Consider the following 25,515-nt stretch of genomic DNA (forward strand, 5'->3'; position numbering starts at 1 on the left):
GTTAGGGAAAAATAACAATTCTACCAGAAATATAAAACTTACTTCACTCCAGAAAACTTTTTTTATTTAAATTAAGAAAGTAAATGATTTCTGACCCCTCAGTAGCCAGCCTGGGGCATCTCCACATGAACAGTTACCAACTTTGTTGGAACGACCTTTCAGTTAGTGATGAGTATTTGCAGACTTCATTGCTGCATAGATGACTGAGCTACACTCATGCAGCAACAAAGGTACATTTAAACTGGTGTCATCAAACCCAGAAGTATGCTTCTGATCAACATGTGTTTTAGAAATAACACCTACCATAAAGAACACAGTCATGAAGAGAAAAACATCTCTCCCTTCCTGAGCCATACAACAACATTCAAATGTTTTTGACTGAATTTCTTTTTCATAGTTATCTTTCTATGGAGTAATTCCACTTCCTTTTCTTGTGGGGAAGGCAGAGGAAGCAAGGGGTAGTGTTTCACACTTCAAACACAGCAATTAAAATATTTTAGAAGAGAAAAATGTAATGGTAGAACTATAAAAGGTATTTGGAATCTCAGAAATGCATGTAGTCATAGCTAATATTTTCTACTTCTGTCTAAAATTTAGTTGACATGATTCTAGTCAAAATGAATATAAAGACCTACCAAGTACACAAGGAGAAGATTTTATACAAATCCCACTAAGCTCTTATGAGTGTTGGATAAGTTTACTCACACACAGAAACAAAACTGGGAAATTGAAAGAACGGTCAGGTTCAAAGGACAGATCATGAATCACCTTTTTGGTAGGTAATATAGTATAAATCATGCTTAAAACAAGAAAAGAAATATTCCTGGACAGTTACTTCCACAAACTCTGGATAAAATAGCCTTTAATTGAAGCGAGACAATTTCATGTTCATTAGTGATAAAGATAAATGAATGTTGGTTTGGTTTTTTTCCTATCAGAGAACTCCAGAGTTTAACATCTAACTGCAACACATTTCAAATTCAATGCAATCAGTAAATAAACTAAGTTGTTGCATAGTATTATTAATTCTGTGTGTATATCTTGCAAGTGCATCTTGCATGTTAAGAATGAACAAATCTTTTAGTGAATTCAATTTACTTGGTTCTCTGTGCCTGTGAGCTGTACAAAATACCAGCTCTTTCCTTAACTGCTACATTCCTATGTCTATCCTCTCTCTGAGGTCTGAAAGACCACCAAGACAGTCTTCTTTCTTCAGTCCACGTCATTTAGGATGTTCATTGGAGCTTCTTTTCCCTGCACTTCGTGTCCATGGTGGGGTATTTCCCCGTGACTATGTGCAGCAGGACTAGCATCTTGTTTTCTATGAGGAAGGAATCGGACCTTAAACACGAGCCTTCTCAGAGAGAGGAGAACTGGACACAACACACAACTGTGACACAAATACTTTGCACAAAGTAAATTTTGGTATCAGTTTCTATTATTTGAGTGTTCAACTCTTAGATCAGATGCACCCTCAACAGTTAGTATGTAAGCTGTCCCTGGCAGGATTAACAGCACCACCTAAATTCCTCTGGCTGGGCAGAAGCCTAGGGAGAATCTAGGATATCTGCTGTGATATTTCCTTATCCACAGGATTTTAAACTCCTCAGACAAAAGGTTCCTCAAGAAATTCTTATTCGGTAGAGAGCTCAAGCAGATCTTAATTCCAATAAACAAACAGAGAAACTGTTTTAAGTGCTCTGCTGAATTGTGTGTGTCTAAACACATCAGATCTTATCATTAAATATGATAGGTTAGTAAATAGATAGAGATAAAATAACTTGCTAAAACTGGGATGCTTTGGTCTAAAAAGCTCCACGACACATTAGAAAAGTATAAATTTCACTTTTTTGCCTTGGAAAAATTTACAGAATCAAAAGTTTGAAAGCATATTCTCAGGGGAACTGCTTAAATAATGTATCTTGTTTCCAAAGGCAGTTTATGTTTTATAGACTAAGGAATATATCAAAGCCTTGAATAACAACAAATGAAAGGGAGAAATCCTCTATCTGTTGTCCTTTTCTTAGAAGCAGCTCAGAGAGCTGTATAGTGTTCTACTGCTTTGTATACTTACCTTCACCCTTCCAGCTCATGAGCCAGAAGCTTACAAAGGCTGATGACCTAAAGACATGGGTTAGATCAACAACAATCAGTCTTCTTTATCCCTAAACGGTTAGCAACAAAAATCAAACCATCTTCTCCCCTCAAATGTGACTACTACCTAAGGGCTCTCAATCTACAGCTAACAGGAGGCAGCACAGACTGTACAATCAGCGAATTGCTCTAATCATTTAACTGCCTTTCTTAGAGATTAATCAATTCTTTTCCTAAACAACTAATTTGTGAATAAGGATGAGAAAAGACTATGGGGAGAGCATGCAGTTAAAACTGTCAGCAATACATGTAACAGAGTTCTCTTTTCCCGTGCACAACCATTCCTCCTTTTAACATTTGTGGGAGTTTTTCTAAACACCTTCTCTAAGATGTTTCAGGTGATACATACAACCAGTGCAGGTCTTCCAGTGCCAGCAGACCACATACTTACTTATTCACTCAGGAATTCCCTCAGCATGAAAAAGCCTAGACGAGAAAGCTGCTGCAGTTGGATAGACCCATGGAGTGTTATGTGCTGAGGGTGAGTATAATGAAGCGCTAGCAAGGCAGCTTCATTGCACAGCTCTGACAAATAAGCAATAGCAGATCTCGATCTCAGTTCACCTTTACATGTCAGGCTAAAAGATGCCAGCCAGTACAGGCACAGATTTATGTGCACACCACATGTCCCTGATTAGTAGTATCTCTGAGAAGGCCAGGGGAGGCAGCTGGGGCTGGTAACAGCTTCACTCATTCAATTTTAATTGACTCCTGTGTGTTTGTCTGATCCCTCAGAGCTGCCTTCCTTCTGTTTCAACTTGTGCCAAAAGCTGAACTGGTCCCATTAACCACAGGGAACATGCAAACAAGAAGTACCGATCAGCTACAGGTACAGAACAAAGTCTATATTGCTGTTTGAATTACATTTTAGATACAACTTCCACTGAATTTCAAGATCACAGTCCAAGGATCACAGCTCAAGCTGCAAACCCAATGAAATTAAACTCTAGTCACACAATTACACATTAAAGAAGGCTTTGATTCAGAATACTCCTGCTTAATTTTCATCTTTTTTTGTTTGTATTTAGTGTCTGAACATCTTTCTTTGAAAATCCTAAGGAAATGCCCATATGCTACAGTGAGATCAAGACTATACCACTGGCTGTTTAATGAGTAACTATTGATACAGTGTTTAAATACTATGCAATAAATAAAAATATTCAAACAACAACAAACAAAAAGATTGACAATAATATTTAATGTCTTTTTACTTTCATTAATTGTAACAAATGACTTGTAAAAGCTTGAAAAAAATGGGTCCAGACACATATATGTGATTTCTCTTGGAGCTCTTTTTAAAGTACATACAAATAATTGGTGATAACAAATGGAAGACAGCATCAGTGCTGAAAAAAACATTTATAACTCTTACCTCTGCTTTGATTTTATTGTCTCCAAAACAGAGGTGTTGCAAGTAGGCTGCAGCATTGGATTGTACGGAGGGAAACTGATGCTGTAACATCTGTATAACTTCTGGAAGCTCTGGATCTCGCCATCCAAACTCTCTGCAAAAACAAACAAGAAAGAATCATAAAAATTTCTACTACTGGTGGATAAATGTGGGAACAGTTGGGTCAAAAGAGAGACATAATGACTAAGTAAAATCTTCAACCTTTTTTTGCAATATTTTTGAAAGCAAACATGAAATCAAATATTAAGCTGTTTTTCATTTTAAACTGTGCTTGTCTGGGGGGGGAAAAAGTTTATATAAAGTATAATTACAGTAAATTTGTGGAATTAGATCTCTCACTGCTAAAGTTTCCTAAATAAAAACATTTACAGGAAATCTTAATATAAGAAAGAAAGAAAACACATGCTCATACCCTCACACATTCTCTATTCAAATTAAAATACAGAGCTTAGAATCAGAACCACAAATGGATTGCCATGGAATGCTAGTTTGTTCAAAACGTCCTTTTTACTTTCTGCAACCTTAATTTGATATAAATTTCAGTCTTATATAGAAATAACCCATTTTGGTTATTATTTTCCAGATATGGAAATAACGTAAGCACTATACAGCTCTGTCTCTGCTTGAGCACAGGGTTGGACCAGAGGATCTCCAGAGGTCCCTTTCAACCTCAGCCCCTCTGTGATTCTGTAACTTTACAGTACACACTTATACATGAGATTACTTCCGAATCTTCATTCACACTACTCAGTCTGAAACAGGCAGGCAAATAAAAAGACTTGATCTTTGCACTGTTCTTTAATCCTAATGTATGTAAACACTGTGAGCATTGAAGGAAACAAACAAATCTGAGTGTGTTGAACAACTTACAGTAGATTTTCTGCAGCTTCTAGAATTGAACTTAAAATCAATCTGTCATTTCAGCTAAGTTTTTTCCCTTTCTGTTTTTTAGGGTAAAATCATTCACAAAAATGGCTTTGGATTTTGTGTCCCAAGAGACAGAGATATACACAGCCACTCTGCATGAGATCATAGAAGCACAGAATCATAGAACGGTAGGAGTTGGAAGGCACTTTTAGAGATCATCTAGTCCAATCCCCCTGCAGAAGCAGGTTCACCTAGATCAGATTCACCTAGATAGGAACATGTCCAGGCAGGTCTTGAAGACCTCCAAGGAAGGAGACTCCACAACCCCTCTGGGCAGCCTGAATTCTGAGATTCATTTTCCCTAAGAGCTAATTTTTGTGCCACATGAATATTTTCACTATCTTCCATCTAATGCTACATGTAAAAGGTAACAGAGGGAAATTAGGGGGAAGAGGTGGCTTGTGAGAAAGTCTGTAGGTTCTCTGTTGCAGTTACCACAATCACCTGGGAGTTCATTGCCAAAAACACCCCTACACAAGAGTTGCTGCTGGGTTCAGCCACATTACTTGAAAAAAATATTCCTGATCATTAAGTTTCATTCCCAAATGATAAGGATTCTGCTGCACTGATGCCAAGTGCACGTCACTGGGGGAATTCACAGTAGCTCTGTAGCCTATCACAAGTAAAATCAGGCACCTCACACTTTAAGTACTTAAGAACTTTAAGTTCTTCAAGACATTTCATCAAAACAACTCATTTTACAATAATAATGAATTACTCCAGTACAGAGGTAATGTCTGTTCTCTTCTCACACAGGATGTTTGCCATATTGAGAGTTTGTCACTACAGCTGTGATCTTCATGAAGATCCAGAATATAAACAGGAGTCGTAAAAAAACACACTCAGAACTTTGTCTGTTTTTTCTTCTGACAAAACAGACGTTAGCTCATGAATATTAAATTTCACAACAAGTGTTTAATACAAAGAAACCATCAACACCTAATCATAAATCACACATGGACTATTCCAATGCATCTTTAGATGCTATGGACTGTTGGGACAGAGGACACTGTAAAAGGTATCAGGGAAGGCACAACCTTCAGCACCTGAAGATGGCATACACCACATTTTCTGTGCATACCAACTTACTACAACTGTTAACAATTGAAAAGGAAGTGATTATTTGTTTAAGCACTTGTTTTTGTTTAAGAATGGGTACTACAAACACATAAACAAACCATAAATTGGCAGAGGTGATGGAAACACTAGTTGGCTTTCTTAGACCTGCCTCCCACATAAAAGGCTCTCAGATGACCAAAGATATCTTCCAGATTTTCTTTTAAAATAAACATTAAAAATGGAAAACCAAAATCCATCAACCTTCCTGAGGACTAATTAATAATCCTATCTCCACTCTTAATTTCTTCTCATTTTCAATCCTACATGCCAAGTTCAGGTGTTGGTATTTTGGAGAGGACACAAAATGTCAGAAAAAAAACCCAGCATGTGCACAAGGCAACAAGAGGAAACCATTTGAAATGAGTTTTACCTCAAATAATTATACTTTGATATGGTGAACTTCTATCACCAAATTATCTCCCAAAGGAAATTTCCTCCTTTGTAGTACGTGTATGACTTGGAACAGAAAACAACCAACCAAAAAGTTGCACTAGTACACCATGGACCCAGACAATCAACTCAGGTTCTTGTCCTTGTCCTGGAATCCAGGTCAGAAATGGCAATGAGGGGGCAAGGAAAAAGGTCCTTTCATCAAAGGTATAGTTAATTGTTCTTATGAACCTGCAGTGTTGACATGGTATTTACATATAAACAAGGCTGTGCCTACTAAGCCAGGCACTTCTCAATGATGGCCAAGGATAGGACAGGGGGCAATGGGTATAAATTGGAACATAAGAAGTTCCAAAGAAACACAAAGAATAATTTCTTCCCTGTTCAGGTGAGGGAGCACTGGAAGGGGCTGCTCTGATGGGTTCTGGAGTCTCCTTTTCTGAAGACATTCCAAACTCACCTGGATAAGTTACTATGTGACCTACTCTAGGTGGCCCTGCTCTGGCAGGGGGGGTTGGACTGGATGAGCTTTTGAGGTTGCTTCCAACCCTTAACATTCTGTGATTCTGTGATACTTTCCCCCTCCAATCTCCCAAAAGAAAAGTTTGCAGTTAAGTGGAAATAGTTGTATGTACATTGGACATAAGTAGAAAACTAATTCTGAAAAGAAACCCTTAGCACTGAATACTGAGTTTTTCATGTAAGCAGTTTTAGGAGAGTGAACAAACAGAGCTGGAAAAAAGACAAAGTTTAAAAATTTAGCCCTAATACTCTCTGTCATTTCAACCAGATGGTCTCCAAGATGATTACATTTTTAGTATTTTCTAAATGAAATACAGTAGCTATATAAAACAAACAAAAGCTTCTGTCAACAGTTAAGGCTGCTGGAATAATTGTGAACATTTTAGCAGTCTTCAGGGCAAGAAGGACTGTTTTCCAGAGGTTTCATTATTTCATCTGTTCTAAACGAGTTTCTTACAGGTGGGTAAAAAAGTGAGCTAGAGAAAGAGAGGATTTTCTCTTTTATTTTTAAAGAACAGCAAGCTTTTACTTGAAAAAAACATTTCTTCTTTTAAAAGCTGGCTTAATTATGCAAAATTAGGAAGTCAAGTGGCAGAGGTCTTGAGAAGGGGGGAGGACTGCAATTTCTTGAAGACAAAGGTGCACAACTATCTGGCACATTTTGCACAGATGTGGGGGAATTTTTAGGCCATGGCTTGAAGCTATACCTCTATGACAAAAAATATAGACAGCAAAATATCTTTTACTGGCTACCAGCAAAGAGCAGTAGTAGGGTCAGTCTTGATGAAGGGTCAGATTAAAGGGAGGGAGAAGTATAATGAAAATTGAATCTACTTCAATTTCTGTGAAACATCTGAAATCGTGCCCCATGGATGTTAGTAATACTGGCAACATACCCAGATCCAATCCCTTGTAAAGTCACAAAGTAGAGCTAAGCAAAATTTGGAACTGTAGTGAACATCCTAAACAAACAGTAGCTAATCCTGTGTTGTCTATTAACATTCCCATACGAACAAAATCTGAGCAAGGTGAGCCACACAGATGGTGAAACAAGCCAGAATGCTGCAGCAAATTGGAGCAGGTGCATGGCATGCTATTTTTGTGAATGCTAACAAGTGTCTGTGTAGTCAATCCAAAAGCAAAGAGTAAGCTAGCACCTGTACATGTAAGATCTTCTGCTGTTACCAATGACTCCCTTCAAATACCAATGCTAAGCTGTTCAGGTCAGCTAAAGGTTTCTGGTCATGGTGAGGGTTTTTCCATACTGGAATCACAGCTGTGCAGGAACTTCAAAGCTTTGGCTGGAAAGCACCATTTGTTGTGTACTCCATATATTTCAGCAGATTGTAAGAGTACACTATTTTTAGGAAGCATTCTCATCTGAGGGGATTGACCAAAACAAGCCAAGGTACTCCAGCTTCTTTCTTCCAGGGAAGTTATGCTCTAGGAAAGTAGGATTTAGATCCTGCAGAAGGTTTTAGTTCGAAGCTTTTACTCAGGTAGATGTTCTGTGGATTACTGGAGTAGAAGAGGACCCAAAAGGAGAACACTGAGTTCCATGTAATCTGGCCATACATATGACTACACTACCACAATAGGGTACATTTAACTGTGAACAATTGAAGAGAACCAGCAAGGAGCTGGGCATGAGATACAACAACTGTGAAATTGAGGAGCAGAAGCAGTTAGCACCGAGAAATCAAGGCCGACTTGGGTACAGCAAGTATTGCATCGAAACCAATTTCTGCTCCTGCCATATCACATGCACATGTCAGAAAGTAAAGGAGATGTAGACTTAAAAGAGATTGTTAGTAACACAGCTGAGTGCACTGGCTACGTGGGATCACTTAAAGGTGCTGCTGAATACAGAGCATGTACTGCATCTGAATGTTTCCTTCAACTATGCCAGAATTTTCTTCTGCTGCTGCAAATGCTGATGACACAGAAAATAAAACCCCAAATTCTTGTTACATCTAGATCTGCACTGATTTTATGAAGGCTACAGAGTAAGTTTTAAAAGCACAGATCTCCAGCTGGTAGCTAAGGATACCAATTGCTTCTGCACAGCAATGAAGAAGCAGGTGGTTCTGTCTACTCTCTGTCCATTGGTCACGGTGAATTGCATAAGAGCTTGGGCTCTTATTTCTGATTTACATTATTAGAGCAGAACATTCACATCTGATCAAGCAGTTGGCAGAGGCAAGCACTGACACCCAGAGCTATTCCCATCTCAGCAGCATTCCCCAAAGGCAGCGCTGTGAAGACGCCTGCTATGAAGAACCATATGTTTGACAAAAACTGAACTACCATTAAGCATTTATCAATGAAAGAGAATGCACATTTTTTAGATATATTTATTACCAAACTGCACTTTTGAACCAGACTGGGCTGTATGTGCCTCACTGTGTCAATACCCATGTGTACATGTGAGTGTTAGACTGCTGAAGATGAAGCTTTCATATGTGAACTGGTGCTCAAAGGCAAAGACAATAGAATCTGAGCCAAGGATAATCTTTCCTAGATTTCTAACTCATATACATTGTGGCATTGCTAATGCCAGTCTACAAGACTTTATGCTAAATTATGTCTATAGAGAAACACCCTTCTGTTTGCGTTTTTTTTTCCTCCCAAAAATTCAATAAATGAAGCCTGAAAATCTCTTTCTCTTCCTTTCTGAAAGGACAGCTGTAAGAATGGCTTTGTGGTAGTACTAGGGAAAAACAAACTGCCTATAGCTCAGGATCAAACACGAGAAGAATTAATCAAGAGCCAAGAGAAGATCAAAGAAAAAACTACCTCCCATGTTTAAAGGGAAAAATTTTCTTCTATTAAAAATATTTGGAAGGGAATATACTGATACCAGAGGAAACTCTCTCTAAGGACTTTATCTTAGTACATTTAAAAAGAACAAAGGCAAGATGTTAAACTTAACTGCTGAAAAATATTAAAAAATGCTTAAACAGAATCCACAGACAAAGACAGTAACATAAAGAAACCATCTAACAGCTCATTCCCTCTTTTTCTTTCTGTGATTCTAAGACAGCTGGTCAAACAAAAGTGATCACACACTTATAACACTTGATTTATTGGGAGTTAAATTTGAAGTATTTCCTTAAAGTATATCCCTTCTTTCAAACATATTTCACAATGTGGAAGCACATCCATATACACAAAGTGTCAGCCCAGTCTGAATGGTCTGCTCCAGTTTAACCAGAGGCAGAACTCCTGTATTTGAGAACGTAACACAAAAACATTGGGTAGCTTTAGTACACAGTTTTAGGAAATAAAACACAGAGGCGTCAATCTTTGTTCTACTCACTTTGGAAAACCCCCAAAACCCTTCAACATATTGTCTCCTCTAGTCAAACTTGGCCAAAGTGTACAACAATAAGCAACTTATCACCATCTTCAGCCTCAGGGTGATACAAACAATACATATCCATAAGATGTAGTACCAGCAGGTTTGGGCCTATTACAAACCCCTTAGGGCAGCAATGAACCCTTATCAGCATAGAGCTCCCTATACTTCTGTCTTGTCCTCTCAAGAAAGATAAACTGAACTCAGACTATTGGAAAAGTTAGGAAGAAAAAATATTCTGACAGAACTGAGGCTAACTTTGGAAACACCAGAAGTAAGTAGAGAGAAAAGGCATCTCAGATGTATCTTCTATGAATAAAAAAGTGTAAATTCTGGTGAAACAAAGAAATTCGTTATTATAAACATTACTGTTGATTCTAACCTGAAAACTGCAGCCTCTGTGGGTCCCTCTATATGACTGATGCAAACATTTAGGGATTTAGACTAGATCATCTCTAGAGGTCCCTTCCAATCCCTACCACTGCATAAACATCCCATCAAACTTGCAATTCTTGCATCTCACCAATCTTCACGATTTATTTCTTCCTCTAATGGAGTTCTAAACACTTTCTGAAGGGCTGTTGTTAAGAGCTGCATGCTTGTCAAACGGCTTTGCATCACTAAAGAATGATGGCAACAAGCTCTTCATTGCTGGGCTGCCTAATTTATTTGATTTTAATACATGTGCAACTGTTAATTTGATTTTCAGGCAAAATGTTGTACAAATGGTGCAAATGGAATCAGAACGAGGAGGATGCATTTCACTACAGAGTCTAATGACATTTGAGGTATGGGAAAAGCTTATTTCAGAGCTTGTCAGCACTTGAGCAGGCAAACATTAGACATATGCTTGGCTCAGTTACTGATTTTCATTTGAGTAACACAGCCTACTTACCCAGGTGTACTGTGACCTGTTGATACAGGCTGTGTTGGGGTATTGTCTGCTGTACCTAGACCCACTTTACCACAACAGCAATTTTACAGATGCAAATGGGCAACACTTTGCATTCTCAAAATGTACCACTTAAGTATTTAAGTGGATAATACAAGAGCAGTCAATAACATTTAACTGCACTCCAATATACACTTTAGTTAAGCATGTAACTTATGTCTTCTCTGGATATCAAATTTAGCACATCTGAACAAGCATTTGGGAACCCTAATGAAAACTTGAACGTTAAGTTGTGATATTTTCCTTGGTTTACACTTCCATGTCACCTAAACTGGAACCTCAATGCAGTAGTGCTTACATAGATTCATCATAAATGTGGTTTGTGGGATGTATTTGTGTCTCTAATGAGATGCAGAGGAGGATGTGTTATGGCAGGTACACGTGATTCCTGCTTAGCTCTGCCAAGTAATGATGGAGATGCTCAGTGTGCCCAAGGTCTTTAACAAAACCATAAACCTGAGGTCTTGGGGCTAATCCAGCACTTCAATCAAATCACCTCTCCAATACAGCAAATGACTTGCACAATGGCAAATACACCCTCCTGCAGTTCTGCCTTTGTATCCTTTATATGTTCTCCGATAAAGCATCACTTTCCTGTTTCTACATTATTACCTGTGATTTAGATTTTAAAAGAAGAAAACCCTAAGAAGTGAACTTGTGAAGAGGCAAGATGAGACCTACTTCAACACAACAAAACCAGTCTGCAGCGGAACCATCTGTAGATTTCTTGAACATTTAATCTTAAGAGGAAAAGATTTTAAGGATGATACAGTTGAGTAAAGATTATCTAATGGCCCACGTGGTACTACTTAGAGCTCTAGGTTACTGCCTCCAATAACATGATAATGTTCAGAAGTGTAAGTGTGATCTGCTGAAGGTTATCCTGGTTTCATTTACAAATGCCTTTTTAACTGAAATATATTTATGAACCTTTATGAAATAATCTTTCAAGCTATTGGTACTGAACTATAAATATTTATAGGGAACTATTAAGAAAAAGGCTGCCTGTATCCTGAGGTAGCCATACTCTACCATAAGTGGTATAATATTATCTCTCCTCTAGACTGTGGGCTTGGGACCAGAAAACAATTAAGGACTTGGGTGCTTCAGGATATCTTTAATTTTGCCATTTGTACTATTTGCTTGTTTAGTTTTTTTCTGGTTTCTGGTTGTTTTGTGTTTTTTTCTTTTTGTTAAAATGTTGCATTTGTCTTTTGGGGCTGCTCATCTGAAACAGTCTTCAGAACAATCTTGGTTTATCTCTTCCTCTGCAGACACTTGCATATATAGTGATTGGTTCTGCAAAGGCAAGTAAGAGGCAAATTAAGTAAGGTATCAAGATGTCTTTAAGCTTCCTAATTTATATTCTCCCTGTAATGCCTAACATTTTCCTGACCCCTTACTAGGGATGGACCTTACAGTGGCTTAATACATTGCAGCTGTGAAAATTTGCCAACTCTTCCCTGAGAAACCAGCTTGCACTTGCTTCTCTCACTCAACGGGAGTTCACACTTCACAGGGAAGATTTCAGAAGATTGAGAAATGCTGTTCACCAGCAGAACAGCTGGTACAGATGTGGATGTGCTTTCCACATAAGTTGGAAATGTAGACAGGGGATTAAAACAGTAGACAGACATAAAGGATTTCAGCCTTGACTCTGTCATTGACTTACTTTGTCAGACAGTCATTTTCTTTAATGCCTTTCTCTGAGGTTTGACAGATTCACTATCTCCGGAGATCGAAATTGTCTCCTTTTCTAGAACTAGTGTTCCCATTCAGCAGCTCTTAAACCTTTCTGTATTTTAACATGAGGAGCAAAAAGCTTTTGAGGTCCTGCTTCCATCTGGCCATGTAGAAATGTGTGCTTTCTAAAGAACAGATGTTCCTCCACAATTGTTGCTCCTGATTTACCTAGGAAAATTGGAGGAGCACTTTAGAGAGGAAGGCATTTATTTCTCCCCATGCATCCTAACACCTAACCCACTGCAGATATATATATATATAAAGGAGTAAAAAAAGCATCAGGAATAATTTAGCATTAGCCTAACTGCACCAGTGTTAGCAATTCAAACCACGCTCATCTGCAGGAGAGGAAGCTGACATACACAGGACTGCCTGAAAGTCTCAGAGCATTCATGCTGTTTTTTGAAATCACCACCACCCAAAGAGCTCTCTAAAGGTTTTGGGGCACTTCACCTCTCTCCAGCTGAAGCTTTTAATGTCATGCTATTAAGCACAATGGGTTTTACAATAACCAATGTGACGACACAGGGATAGTCTCTCCCCATCGCTCTCTTTGCTTGATCAAGCTTCTAGATCCAGCAGCACTCCTGAATTGTATGGAGGTGACAGGAGAACTGCTTCTTACTTTTTTTCTAGCAGGGATGACTGAAGCCAAGCCTTTTCACATTTGGGAAAATAATAATAACAAAAAAAACCCATCAATGAAACTGGATATTTCTCTCCTATCACAAATAAAAAGCTTGGGCAGATCACCATCTGGGTAACCTGCAGACTGCCATGGGAAAGCAGGGACCACTACATCCAGAAACTGCTTTTTTTCCCATGCATGCAAATAACAGACAACAGGGAATGCCAACAGCACACACAGTTTAGCACAAGTTGCATAAATACCTTTCTATAGCTGGGGTAGGGGCAGGGAATGGGTGCCCATCTGAATTATTAGAAAGTATTAATCCTAAGTATCTTGTGCTATCTCATTCCTTAGCAATCACTCCATCAAGTGCACTGTACTGCTGCATAGCAACAACTCTCACCTTATCTCCACACACACATGCCCAGGCATTGTTCTCATCTATGCAACACTCTGTAGCACTCCCTGCCTTCCTGAGCACAGTAAACTCTTCAGGGTAGACATTCTTTTGATGCTTAAATAATGCATATTAAACGACGAAAACTTAAAGGCAACTCAAAATATCATACAAGTTGACAAGCCTCCAAATGTGCTCTGAAACTCAGAAAAACTGCATATAAATTTCTAAGAGTGACTTTAAAAAAAGCACCCCAAAATCGTTCTCAATTTTCTTTTCTTACAAGTAGACTTAATTTTTTTAGAGAAACAGAGGGACTAATTTTGTTCATCAAAGTTGCAAGCTCTACAGTCCTGTAAATGCACTTGAATTTGATCTTCTTGTCAAACACAGACTAATGGCTTTTCTTTGCTACCTTTATTTCAGTTGTCACTAAGCATGACAAAAATGACCTCCTGCACGCCAGCTTGATGTATCTCAGTGTACAACCACCAAAACAATGTAATAACACAAGATATACTTGACATTCAGGAGACAGAAAACTCATGGGATCAATAACAAAAGAGTCAAAAGGTTTTAAAATTGCTCAGATGGAAATCTGCTGGATGGAAGGGAAAATATCCACCAGTAATGAGGACTGACACTCAAATACTATTGCTACTCCCCATCACACGCTTTTCATCGACTTCAAAGCACTGTAGCAACTCTAGGGAAGTCTCCTAATGCAGTATATAGATATCATCATCTTCATGTCAGGCATGGGTAAAGAGAGATGGCACTTCCATGCTTCTCTCACAGGGGAAAAAAAAATCACAAAAAATAGTGGAAAAAACTTATAAGAGCCACTATGAAATCCTCAGCTCCAGATTTCAACTCCTAGAACCAAATACAGTGAACAGCTGACTTCAAAAGGTTTCATGAATGTGAAAATGCAGAGGATCTGGACAGAATTTCAGGGGATGTTCCAGGCCACCAAAGCAAATTTCTGAGTGTAGTCTCCTGTTACTTGACACTAATGCTGCAACAGTTGTTGCTCAAGCTAAAAACAGCCTTGTGCAGGGAAACTGTAATCAATCTCAGATTTTGTCGACCTTAACAACAGTTTCAGTTTCTAAATGAAAAAAAACCCAACAATTTGTCACACACACTCATTCAGAAAGAGTGCTTTTTTGCTGTTGTTTTTTTTCTAACAGGGTATTTCAATCTTGTCCTATTCTACTCAAAGCATCAAGAAACATAATATGCACCCTACTTTTCAGAGTTCTAAATCAGAAAACAAGGGCATACTTGTTTTAAGTACCTTAGGTAAGTGGAGAAAGGATGGTTTCTACCTGAGTATCTAGCATGGTAACATCTCTATTCTCTGTCGAGGCAGTAGGATAACCCAGAGAATCTTTACAATAACACAAAAGCCAGTAGATGAATGATGAGCTGTTCAATGGACAGATTTGACTAACAGTGCTCTACATCACCTGGGAAATCTACACTCAACTGCTGTGTCAGCAACAAAACCAGACCAAGAACAGCGTGCCTTACCTAAGGAAAAAAAGGCAAATGCCAAATCAAAGAAGAGGTATTTTACATGGATAATACTCAGAGTTTAGTGCAGAAGTAGGCTGTAGATTTTAAATAAATGTAAAATAGACATCTCATACATATATTCCATAGCTCTACCTCAGTAAAATGTAACTCTCAGAAAAACATCCTTTGAACAAGGAAAATCAGCTCCGCCCTTAGTTGTCAGGGTACAACTGGGACACGTCTCTACTATCCTTGACTAAAAGGTTGCAAAGTGTTCTGCACAGCACTTCTACAGAAATACTTCCAGATGAAGTGTGAAACACTGTATATGTCTAATAAATCCACTGCAGAAAATAATCACACTATTGATTCAGGGCAATCAGCCTTATTAACGAATGAGAGAAATACTGCCAAGGATCTGCCATTTCGAAATCAGAATCAATACCTTAAAGAGTTCTTTGAAACTTGAATATATTAAGGGAAAATACGTGCCTCAATTTATCAACAACCTCTCCTCAGCCTGTGGCAGTCCAGCTGCCCACACAAGAAGGACAAGTTACTCGTTTGGTACTTAGGTGTCAGTTGTACTGTAGCTACTTCAATGCAACACGTTCTGGGTGGGATTTTTCATCTTTGCCCATCATCTTTATTAATCCCAGAACTTAGCTGGTGTGTGATGCCCAGGAATATATGTCATACACTGCAAGAAGTACAGACTGTGAATTGCAATCTGTTTGTAAAACAGATTTTTGGTATGCTTAGAATTAAAAGTAGTTTAACCTGTGGTTAAAGACTTCAGCACTGATGCTGCACTATGCACAGTTCACATAGTATGTGTACCCTGTATGAATCTATTTGCTTTTTGAGGAGATTATCACTTAAGAAATTAGATTTCGCTCTAAAACACTCCCAAAAAATGAAAAGCGAGTTCATCTGCTAGATGGATGAAAACTGCAATGACAGGTGGTTCCAATCATCTCTATCGACCCTCATTCACAGACACTGAAGCCATTCTGATAATAATTTATTTCCTTTGCTCTCCTCCCTGAGATACACTGAAATCTAGGGCTGGGGACAGCACAGCCTGCTCTATGGAAGATATAATTGTGCTTGAAAAGAACAGACACAAGAGCTCTCTGTCTAGGCTGGGAATCAACTGTCTGTCACATATGATAGAGACGCAACCTTTATTTTTTCCCTTTCCCTTCCCTATTTTTAATATCTATAGTATTGTCTGCAAACAAAAGAATAAGTGTTTCTTACACATGCTTAATTTTGCATTTTTTATCATTTTAGGACAAATCTGACTTTGATATCTGTATGATTTTGAAATTTCTATTTGCTGCTGCAAATTTCAAAGCCAAGTTCCAAGACAACAAAGTCCAGAGATTCTCAGCTGTGTTGTTTGCACAAGGGGAGGCTGGGAATGGAAAAGTCTTGAGAATTTTTTTTTTAGGTCTGTTTCAGTACTTCTAATGGCAAATATGAATTTTACATAGGAGCTGCTGTTCTTGATAGAACTTGATAAAAAATGAAACTGATACCTAGTTTCATTAAAACTCGGTGTGGGAAAGTCCCAGAACTGTTCTGCAACAGACGATATTATATCTGGTGTTATTTATTTATTAGTGGAGAAATCACTGCATAGGCTATTGAAATGCTTTTTCGCTGTTTCATAAAAATATCTCCCTTTTCTATGTTCTTTTTGATTTGAGCATAAAGAAAGGTGATCATACAGAGAAACTCCGCAGGCAACACTGCAAATGAAGTTCAGAGCACATCCCCCTTTTTTGAGATTGCACTTTTTAACCACTACTTTAATTTATACTGGAGTCTCTTTCACTCCTAAGTTAATGGAAAAAGTACTGAGCTCAGAGGTGGCTTATAAAGAACTTTTATATATGAATTTCTATACACAAATCAAATGACTACATCAGGTCTTCCCAGAAGTTGATACTAATTTACATTAAGGAGAATGTTCTGCAGCCTTCTTATCATGCTTGTGAATGTCTGAGATGTACAACAAATACAGGTATTCCTGGAACAAACAAAACCATTCTACGAATCTATGGTTTGCTGGAAAACTCCTTATGGCTTTCAGCCTTTCAGATGGGGTCAAGTATTTGTGTATTCTTTGGTTTTAGTACTTTATTGCAGCTATGTAGTTGCAATATTATAAGTGGTATTTAATGTCTGTGTCCAGCATGTTAAATGCTTAGTTTTTTCCTCCCTTAAAACACACTAAATGTACATTTCAGCTTGGTGATGGACCAAAAAAATAGATACGCTCAGCAAATAAACTTTCTACCTTCATTTGCTACATGAAATCCAAAATACATTGCCTTTTGTAGAGAGCACAAGACATCCTGAAGTTGTAATCACTTTGAAGTACAGATATGTAGCTGTCCAACTATCAACCGTATGCTTTACTTGTACAACATATATTTTAATTAGAAATAAAGTTAAGTATGTTAATCACCTACATGTGGCCATTGTGATTTCCAAATACAAAACCTGAGAAAATTTCCAGCAAAACAGTAATTACAGAGAGAATCAGAGTATGTTTCCCATTGGCTTTGCAACATATTCATTTCTCAAGCTTTTGTATGACTGATTACGTCTCTTCTTTTTTTTTAACTTCTTACAAGGAAACAGCAAAACTAATTAGCTGCACACTATTAAGTTAATGCACATTTATCTACAACAATTCCATTCTGACTGTGAAATAATCTTTCTAGCCCATAATTACACTCCAGCTCAATTAGCATAATTTCCGCAGCACATTCTTTAATAAAGATGCTGACATAAGGGTTGGTCTTAAATACCAAGGATATTCTAGACAAGTAGAAAAAGGAAGACAAGGAGAGCTGCCTTCAACACCTATTATATTATTAAGATAGTACACGTAAAACAGAAGGGGAATTCAATACTATCTGAACAATCACAAGCATCTGGAGATGCTTTGGCAGATGTTAAGCACAAAACACACAACGGGCTTGAGATGCTCCTCTGCCACCTCACTAGAAGTGGTCCCACATCTTTTGCAGCTCCTTCGTGCCCTGTCATTCCATCTCATCCCCCTCACCAAGGGTAGAGAGCAGACTACCTATTATCCCATTCAGTGTATTAGTTTCTTTCAAAAAGAAAACACACATGGCTTTGCATCTCTTAAAATAATTTGAGGGCAGTTAATTCCCATTGAAGAGAGTTACTGGAATTGAAAATACAGACTGGTCTCCAGGCTGGTTTAACCTTTGGTTTGCTGGTAAGGATTTAGCAATGAGAATCCCAGTTAGTAGCATCTGGATTCTTATGGACACTTTATTCCTTGGTACTTGGGCTGACAACACCAAAGTAGTTATACATGGGCCAATGTGGTCAATGTGTAAGCTGAGGTATGTGGACAAGGGCACTCGACTACCACTGTGCTTGATGTGAACAAGGAAGTTTAGAGGAAAGGCTCTGCTTCCCCTCAGCAATCCTCTAAGCCATTCTTGTTCTTCTCCTGTATAAGTCCATGATGAGTACCAGCATTTATCACATTTATATACCTGGGCTATAAAAAGTAACCTCTACTGTAACAGCCACGAGTCTCTCCTGAAAGTGAAGAACTTGAATGAAAAACATATAACTTCATATAACCATTTCTAAATAACAGTAGGTTAAAATGAATTGTTATCTGAAGTGCTCTTGGGTTCTGTGAAGGTTTTTAACTAAATATATGCTGTTAGTGATGATGTCCTTGCACTCATCCATAGTTATAATGGTATAAATTTCATTTCACCTGTGAGGGATTACCATTCATTGTGTGAGATGATGAAAGACACAGTAAGATTTTCAAAATCACCAAGGTGATTTAAAGCCAGAGTCCTATTCTCATGTAACCTCATAAAGGAGTTTGTATTAATCAGGTTTCCAAAATGCCTAAGACTCTCCTGACTATGTAGACTTCAGCTTTTAAATCACACAGGCACTTTTAATAACTTTACTTGCTCTAATTAACTTTTTATTTTGAGGGTAGTACCATTAAGCAAGACCAGGAGCAAAATGATCTCTGCATACTAATCAGTCACTGAGTCCTGCTGCTGAAATGTAATGCTGAGAGGAGATGTTCCAAAAATTCAACAGAAATCCAGAGCAAAGGAAATTGATGTATCAGTTCTTGGAGAAAAACAAATCAACAACACCTACTTCAACTTAGTCCTTTCTTAGGAATAAGTACAACTAGGCAAACTCTGCTCAATTAGAAGATAAGGAAATATATCATAAATGAGGCTGTAAAATAACCTTTATTTTTATTCAGACATATAAATGATGCATCAGCTACTGTCTTCAGACTATATAAACACAGCAAAGTTCAAGAGCTTGCAAAACCACAATGAAAACTGAAGACGACGCTTCAGGAAGCTACTCTTTTGCTCTTTCTGCCTTCCCCCTGGAAGCGATGTAACACGATTTTTGGTAGAAGCAGGGAGAGAAGCAGCAAGGCCATGGCTAACTAGTTCTGCACCTGCAAAACCCGTCCAGCCTTCAAGCCCAGAGCTGGTTAGGAGGATGCTCTGGGGACAGGCATCTCATTGCCTGTTGTGAATCCTCAACAGCCAGGTCTGCTGACAGCCACAGCTTTGCAGCTCCCATCAGTTTGCAACAGCAAGGCAACAGCAGCTGAGCCTTTTGTTTAAAGCCACCCCTTTAAACCGGAGTTAAACATGTCAGAAATCAAAAGCCAGCTTGTCAGAAGGCAAGTAACTTTTTCTAGAAGGTTAACTTTTCTTGTTGTAGTTAAGACAAGAATATACGAGCATTAAAAACAGTCATTTCCAACAGACTTTAATTACCTCTGGTAATAAAACTACACTTTAGCTATCTGTTTAAAATGAGGTTATCTAAAAAGATACTAAGGTGGTAAAGATCATCAAAAGATGGTAATGATTTTGGCTGCTAAACTACAGGGTCCTGGCTGTCAGGCTTTGTTTGTCAAACTGTATATCCAAAATTAGTGCACCTAAAATTACTATCCAATTTTGAAAATCATGTCTGCTATGTTTGTCTTGTTCTTTCTTCTTGACAGTTATTTAGCTCTGCCAATTTTATTTCCCAGAGCATCAGAGAGCACTGAGAAGAGAAGAAAGAAATTCAGCCTCAGCCTTTCGTCTTGTAGCTTTGAGTCAGGAGATAAAGAGTTATGGCTTGAAGACATGAGATAAAAGCAAAGCAATATACTCACAGTCACAAACTCAATGAATTAAACTAAGAAAAAAAATACCCCGTAGGTCAGGCAAAGATCATGCAGAGTAAGCACAGAAAGAGACAAGGAAATAGGAGGCATAAATATATTATCTTTTCTGTGTCATTTCATCTCTCTATACATCTGTTTTGCCACCTATAAAAAAAAGGCCCTTCTGAAAGATTTTTGAGAGCTTGCTGTAAAAATCACTAACTCCAGGGCAAAATGTTATTACCAGTGCTGCCACAGAGGTGCAGAGTAATCACTGAGACTTGGATAGTTTTAAAGAGGGTGAAGGTCTAAAACAAAAAGAACCATCAGGAGGCAGATTATTCACTACAACTTGTTAAGCAAGCACTGTGCAGAAAGAAAAGGAGAGAAATTTAATAAAATGCATTTTGTTTCACACGTTTAAAGAGTTTCTGTTTTTCATTTATGTTGGGAGGTGTTTTCCTCTTGCCCTAAAAATGGCATTTCCTTGGAATAGCTTCCTCACAGCCCAGTGCTGAGAACTGATGCTGACTGGAGAATTTATACACAATACATGGGTAAAAAGAGGCTTATGAAAAATTCTTCAGGTTATTAAAATCAATCCCAGTGTATGCAGCTTCAAGAATGGTCAATTGCAAATACTCACTGAGGACAGCACTTAATAAAAATGACACCTGGAGTCAGCATTTTACCTGTTCTGTTACCATGCTGTCAATAAAGTACATGAATGCCTCTCGCTGCTGAACACTTGGGGAAGTTTCCTGGCTGTTTCAGCAAGTGGGACTTGCTCTTGGCTTTTCATGTGATATTCGGTGGAATGACTCATTGATATTGAGATGTCAAAAGGAAGACTCATCTGCCTCAAAAGTTGTGGTTTACCTTACATACTCTCAACAGCAATTTTATGACAAATCTTGCATGTCTTATTCTATTCTAAGTGAAAACAATATAAAATTATCAAAGAGTTTCTGTCAAAGTTATAATTAATTGCCACGTGTTTGATTAGTTGCAACTTATGTGTTAAGGGTTTGACATTGCATTTTATCCAATGTACTTTTGGTCACAAATAAAACTGTAAGATTACATCAGTATATAGACAACAACTAATCAAACTGGTATTGATCTTCTTTTATTCACAGTTCTGGTAAGTAATCCTTAAGAATGCATTTATTACTACATTAAACCTCCTACGTCCTTCCAAGACTATCTTCAGCGGATTGTAAAACTCGAGTCAAACAATGTTTCCCTAACTTTTTTACTGACATACTGTAGGTCTACCTTCTTCCTGCCTTCTACACATTTCAGAGTAAGGATCTGAACAAAAAACTGCTCAAACAGGCATGCTGTGAAGTAAAGTTGTGAGCTCTGAACACTTAAAACATACTCACTCCCTATTTCCTTGTTGGGGAACCAAGTGCTTATGATCTCCAGATACGACTGGCCCAATTGACAGGTACTGACCTACACCTCAAAGTGTTAACTCAAAGAGCTACACCATACACTGATGATTCAGCATGATCTAAATAGCCCAAACCCACATTTAAACTCATGAGAAGGTAACACTCAGATAAACTACCCTCCATGACTACCATGTCAATCCCAGAGAAGAAATCAGCCAGGGGTTTGTCCAAGCTGATGAATGGTCCACATCCTGCACAGATGTGGTCAGAGGTGTCTAGTCCTTAGAGGTGCATGGGCTGGCCAGAACAGTTTCAGCAAACCCTACTTTGTTGAGACTACAGCTCATGAAAAGGAAAAGGCATGGCACCCATCACTACAAAACATCAAAGCTGCAGAATGTCACAGCTCTCCATTTATTCTAAAACCTTCAGAGGTTTTCTAGAGTCATGTAAATATCTTGAAGCATTTTTAATGTTTGGAATGAAATCCCACAAGTTAAAAACCCACGAGAATTCAGAGACTTCCTGGAGCTGTAATGGAGGTGGAGTACTAAGAAGTAATTCTGAATGTTTTCATGTGATCTGTTTTGAACAGCATTGCATAATAATGCTATAAGGCTTGCTGCTGCTGAAGCTCAGATGGGACATCAGAAGTGAGACTATTCAGCACACAAATGAATGACAATGATAGCGATACAGTTTAAAAAACCTTATGGTTCTCTATGAGATTCATTTGGCAATGCTGGAAGCTAAGGAGCAATCAAAGGAGTCTACAGAAAAATTAAATAATGACTTGCTTTCTATGAAGACTTATTTTAAGATATAGTCAAGTATCTGTTAATAACTGAATTCCCATTTCAAAAGTGTGCAGAAGTATGGGAAGCAGACAAAACCACCATCAAGCTATTCTCCTTTCCCCAAAAGAAAACAAAAAACCTATGTAACTCTGTGCTCTAAAAATGTTGTCCTACCATTAGAAGAGGAAAAGACATGGAAAAGATAACAATACATTTATGCAGAGCAGGAAGCTACTAGATTTTAACTCCATAAGATCCAATGAGAGGAGCAGTAACTAGCTGCAGAACACTGCAGTCCTGGGACAGCTTTCTGAACCATACAGGCAGAGAATGCCAAGGCTGTACCAGCAGCACTTCAGACACAAGAAAGTGGAGCCATAAAGCACCCAGGGAGCACTAAAATGTGCAATCAGCCTGAAAAATGTATGCTGCATGAACTTTTCTTCAGTTAATCACCCGATTTCTGCATTTTCCTATGACTTTCTACTCATCATTTAAACAGAATATTCAATTTCCACACAGAAGTTCTGCTACAGTCTTTATGTCAGTAAAGGATGTGAATGTATCAGAGATGAGTTTTCTTCTCCTTTAAATAGTGGCCAATATCAGGCAAAGACACGAGAAATGTTAAAAGCTACAGAGAGTTCTTTTCTTTCTAAAATCTTTCCCCAAATATTTAAGCTGACAACTAACAGTACTAAATTTTGTGGAACTATCAGTATACTAGATAGTGAGGTGCAACTGTCTAGTCAAGCATAGAAATAAGGGAAAAGAACCACAATCCAGCATCACCAGCTTTACCATCAATTAGCTTTAAAAAAGCACGAAATTGTACGCTAGAGGTTAAGCAAAAGAACAATAGAACCAAAAGAATGTCTTTCTGCACCATTCAACTAGACCCTGCAGATCTAAAGTTTTTCTAACATATTTAACATACCTTTTCTATTTTATGGGAAAAACAGTTGTATAAGCATTTATTTTAGTTTATATGTGACACTGATGTTCAAACACTTCATATTTTTAAGCTAATTCAAGAACAGAAAGTTCTCCGAAGTACATGAAAAATTAGCACCTCATACATACAACAATCTTCAGATTTTCAAACACACCACTTAAAAAAAGGAATCTTTGCAAGAGGAAGAAGGTCAAGCTGATACTACCACTGCAGAGAAGAAGTGTGTCTGTACAAAGCATCTTAACACGTGCTGTTGACATTCAGGAACAAGACAGTTGTGTCCTGCTTCACAAAACAACTGAGCGAAAGATACCCAGTTTTTAGAAGGATACCACAGCTTTGCATTTGCCATATTTATTAGTGTATTCTGAATTTGGAATGATATAAGTTATCTATCATTGATACAACATGTGATTATCATTGTTTCATTTTTTTGCTGATAAAACAAGAAGGATGGAATCATAGAATGTTAAGGGTTGGAAGGGACCTTTAGAGATCATCTAGTCCAACTCCCCTGCAGAAGCAGGGTCACCTAGATCAAGTCGCATAGGAACATGTCCAGGTGGGTCTTAAACACCTCCAAGGAAGGAGACTCCACAACCTCCCTGGGCATTAATGTCTCTATAGGCACTTCAGACTGTACATACTGAGGCTATTATGACTTCAAATCAGGTTTAAGACACCTGCACAGTGTCTTAAGATGTTTTTAGCCTTTAATTGTATTTAGGTCTTAAAAATGTTTCTTAGCCCTGGCAAGATATGAAGGAAAACTGTAAAATATTTACAGTTCTTGGGAATAAAATGAAAAGTCTGCCCACTAAATTTCTGGTTTCTTCCTCACTGTAATACAAATAATATAAAACAAATGATACAATTATCATGTTCATTCTTAAGGATAAAAAGAGTAAGATTTTAAAAACTACCAGCTCCTGAGCTCAAGAGGGACGGAGAACTTCTGGAGAGAGTGCAGCGCAGTGCTATCAAGATGATCAGGGGACTGGAACATCTTTCTTATGAGGAAAGGCTGCGGGAACTGGGGATGTTTAATCAGGACAAGAGGAGACTGAGGGGGGTTCTTATTAATATTTACAAATATCTAAATGGTGGGTGTCAGGAGGTTGAGGCAGCACTTTTTCCTATTGTATCTAGCAACAGGACAAGGGGCAATGGGATGAAGCTGGAATACAAAAAGTTCCATTTAAACATAAGAACAAACTATTTCACTGTGAGGGTGAGGGAGCCCTGGCACAGGCTGCCCAGGGAAGGTGTGGAGTCTCCTTCTCAGGAGGTCTTGAAGATCCACCTGGGCACGTTCCTGTGTGACCTGATCTAGGTTGACCTGCTTCTGCAGGGGGGTTGGACTTGATGATCTCTAAAGGTCCCTTCCAACCCCTACCATTCTATGATTCTATCATCATTAAGTATAGCACAGAATAGATCAAGATGTTTTCACTTGAATCTGAGCAACACAGCTAGCATCAGTCAGTCACAGCATGGCAACCACTGAACTCGGCAGATTTTAAGCTTAGCAGGCCTTTTTCTTAATGGAACATCAGATCAATTGTTTGGCCATACAGTTCTTCCACCACCCAGCGCTAAGGAAAACTCAGGCTCGGTGTTTCACACTAAAACCCGCAGTGGGGTAGCTGCTGGTGTTTCAGTTCCATGGGGAAACACACATACTTTAAACTGCTTCCACTCAGAGCACACGCCATTTGTGTACAACGACATTCTGTTAGCAAACTGCACTACTGAGCAATCCCAACTTTATTAGATTCTTAAATCCTAATTTGTTTCAGGTTGACATGACATAGTATGTTACAGCTCCTGCTGCTAGTGATATTGTTGCAATGAAGAAAAAAAACCCCATCTGTATCTTCCCACACAGTCAATGACTGTGAGAATCTGTGTGCTAATGGATTTTTTTTACTGCTCTGGAGTGTGAAGACATTAAAATGTATCTCTACCACAAACAGCATGAATGAGTATTTAGATTTTCTAGTAAGGTTTGCATTTTTTT

The 25,515-nt window shown here is 38.3% G+C and overlaps 1 protein-coding gene across 3 annotated transcripts in view; it reads right to left on the reverse strand.

Moving 5' to 3' along the window:
• The window catches only part of CTNND2 (catenin delta 2), a 496,550-nt gene that overhangs the window by 154,969 nt on the left and 316,066 nt on the right, over nt 1–25,515 (reverse strand). For all 3 annotated transcript variants that reach the window (XM_061994768.1, XM_061994770.1, XM_061994769.1), the window contains one exon: nt 3,527–3,659. In XM_061994768.1, coding sequence (XP_061850752.1) covers nt 3,527–3,659 — 133 coding nt within the window. The remainder of the gene's footprint in view (nt 1–3,526; nt 3,660–25,515) is intronic.

Source organism: Colius striatus, chromosome 4, assembly GCF_028858725.1.
Source record: "Colius striatus isolate bColStr4 chromosome 4, bColStr4.1.hap1, whole genome shotgun sequence".
Taxonomy (NCBI): Eukaryota; Metazoa; Chordata; class Aves; order Coliiformes; family Coliidae; genus Colius; species Colius striatus.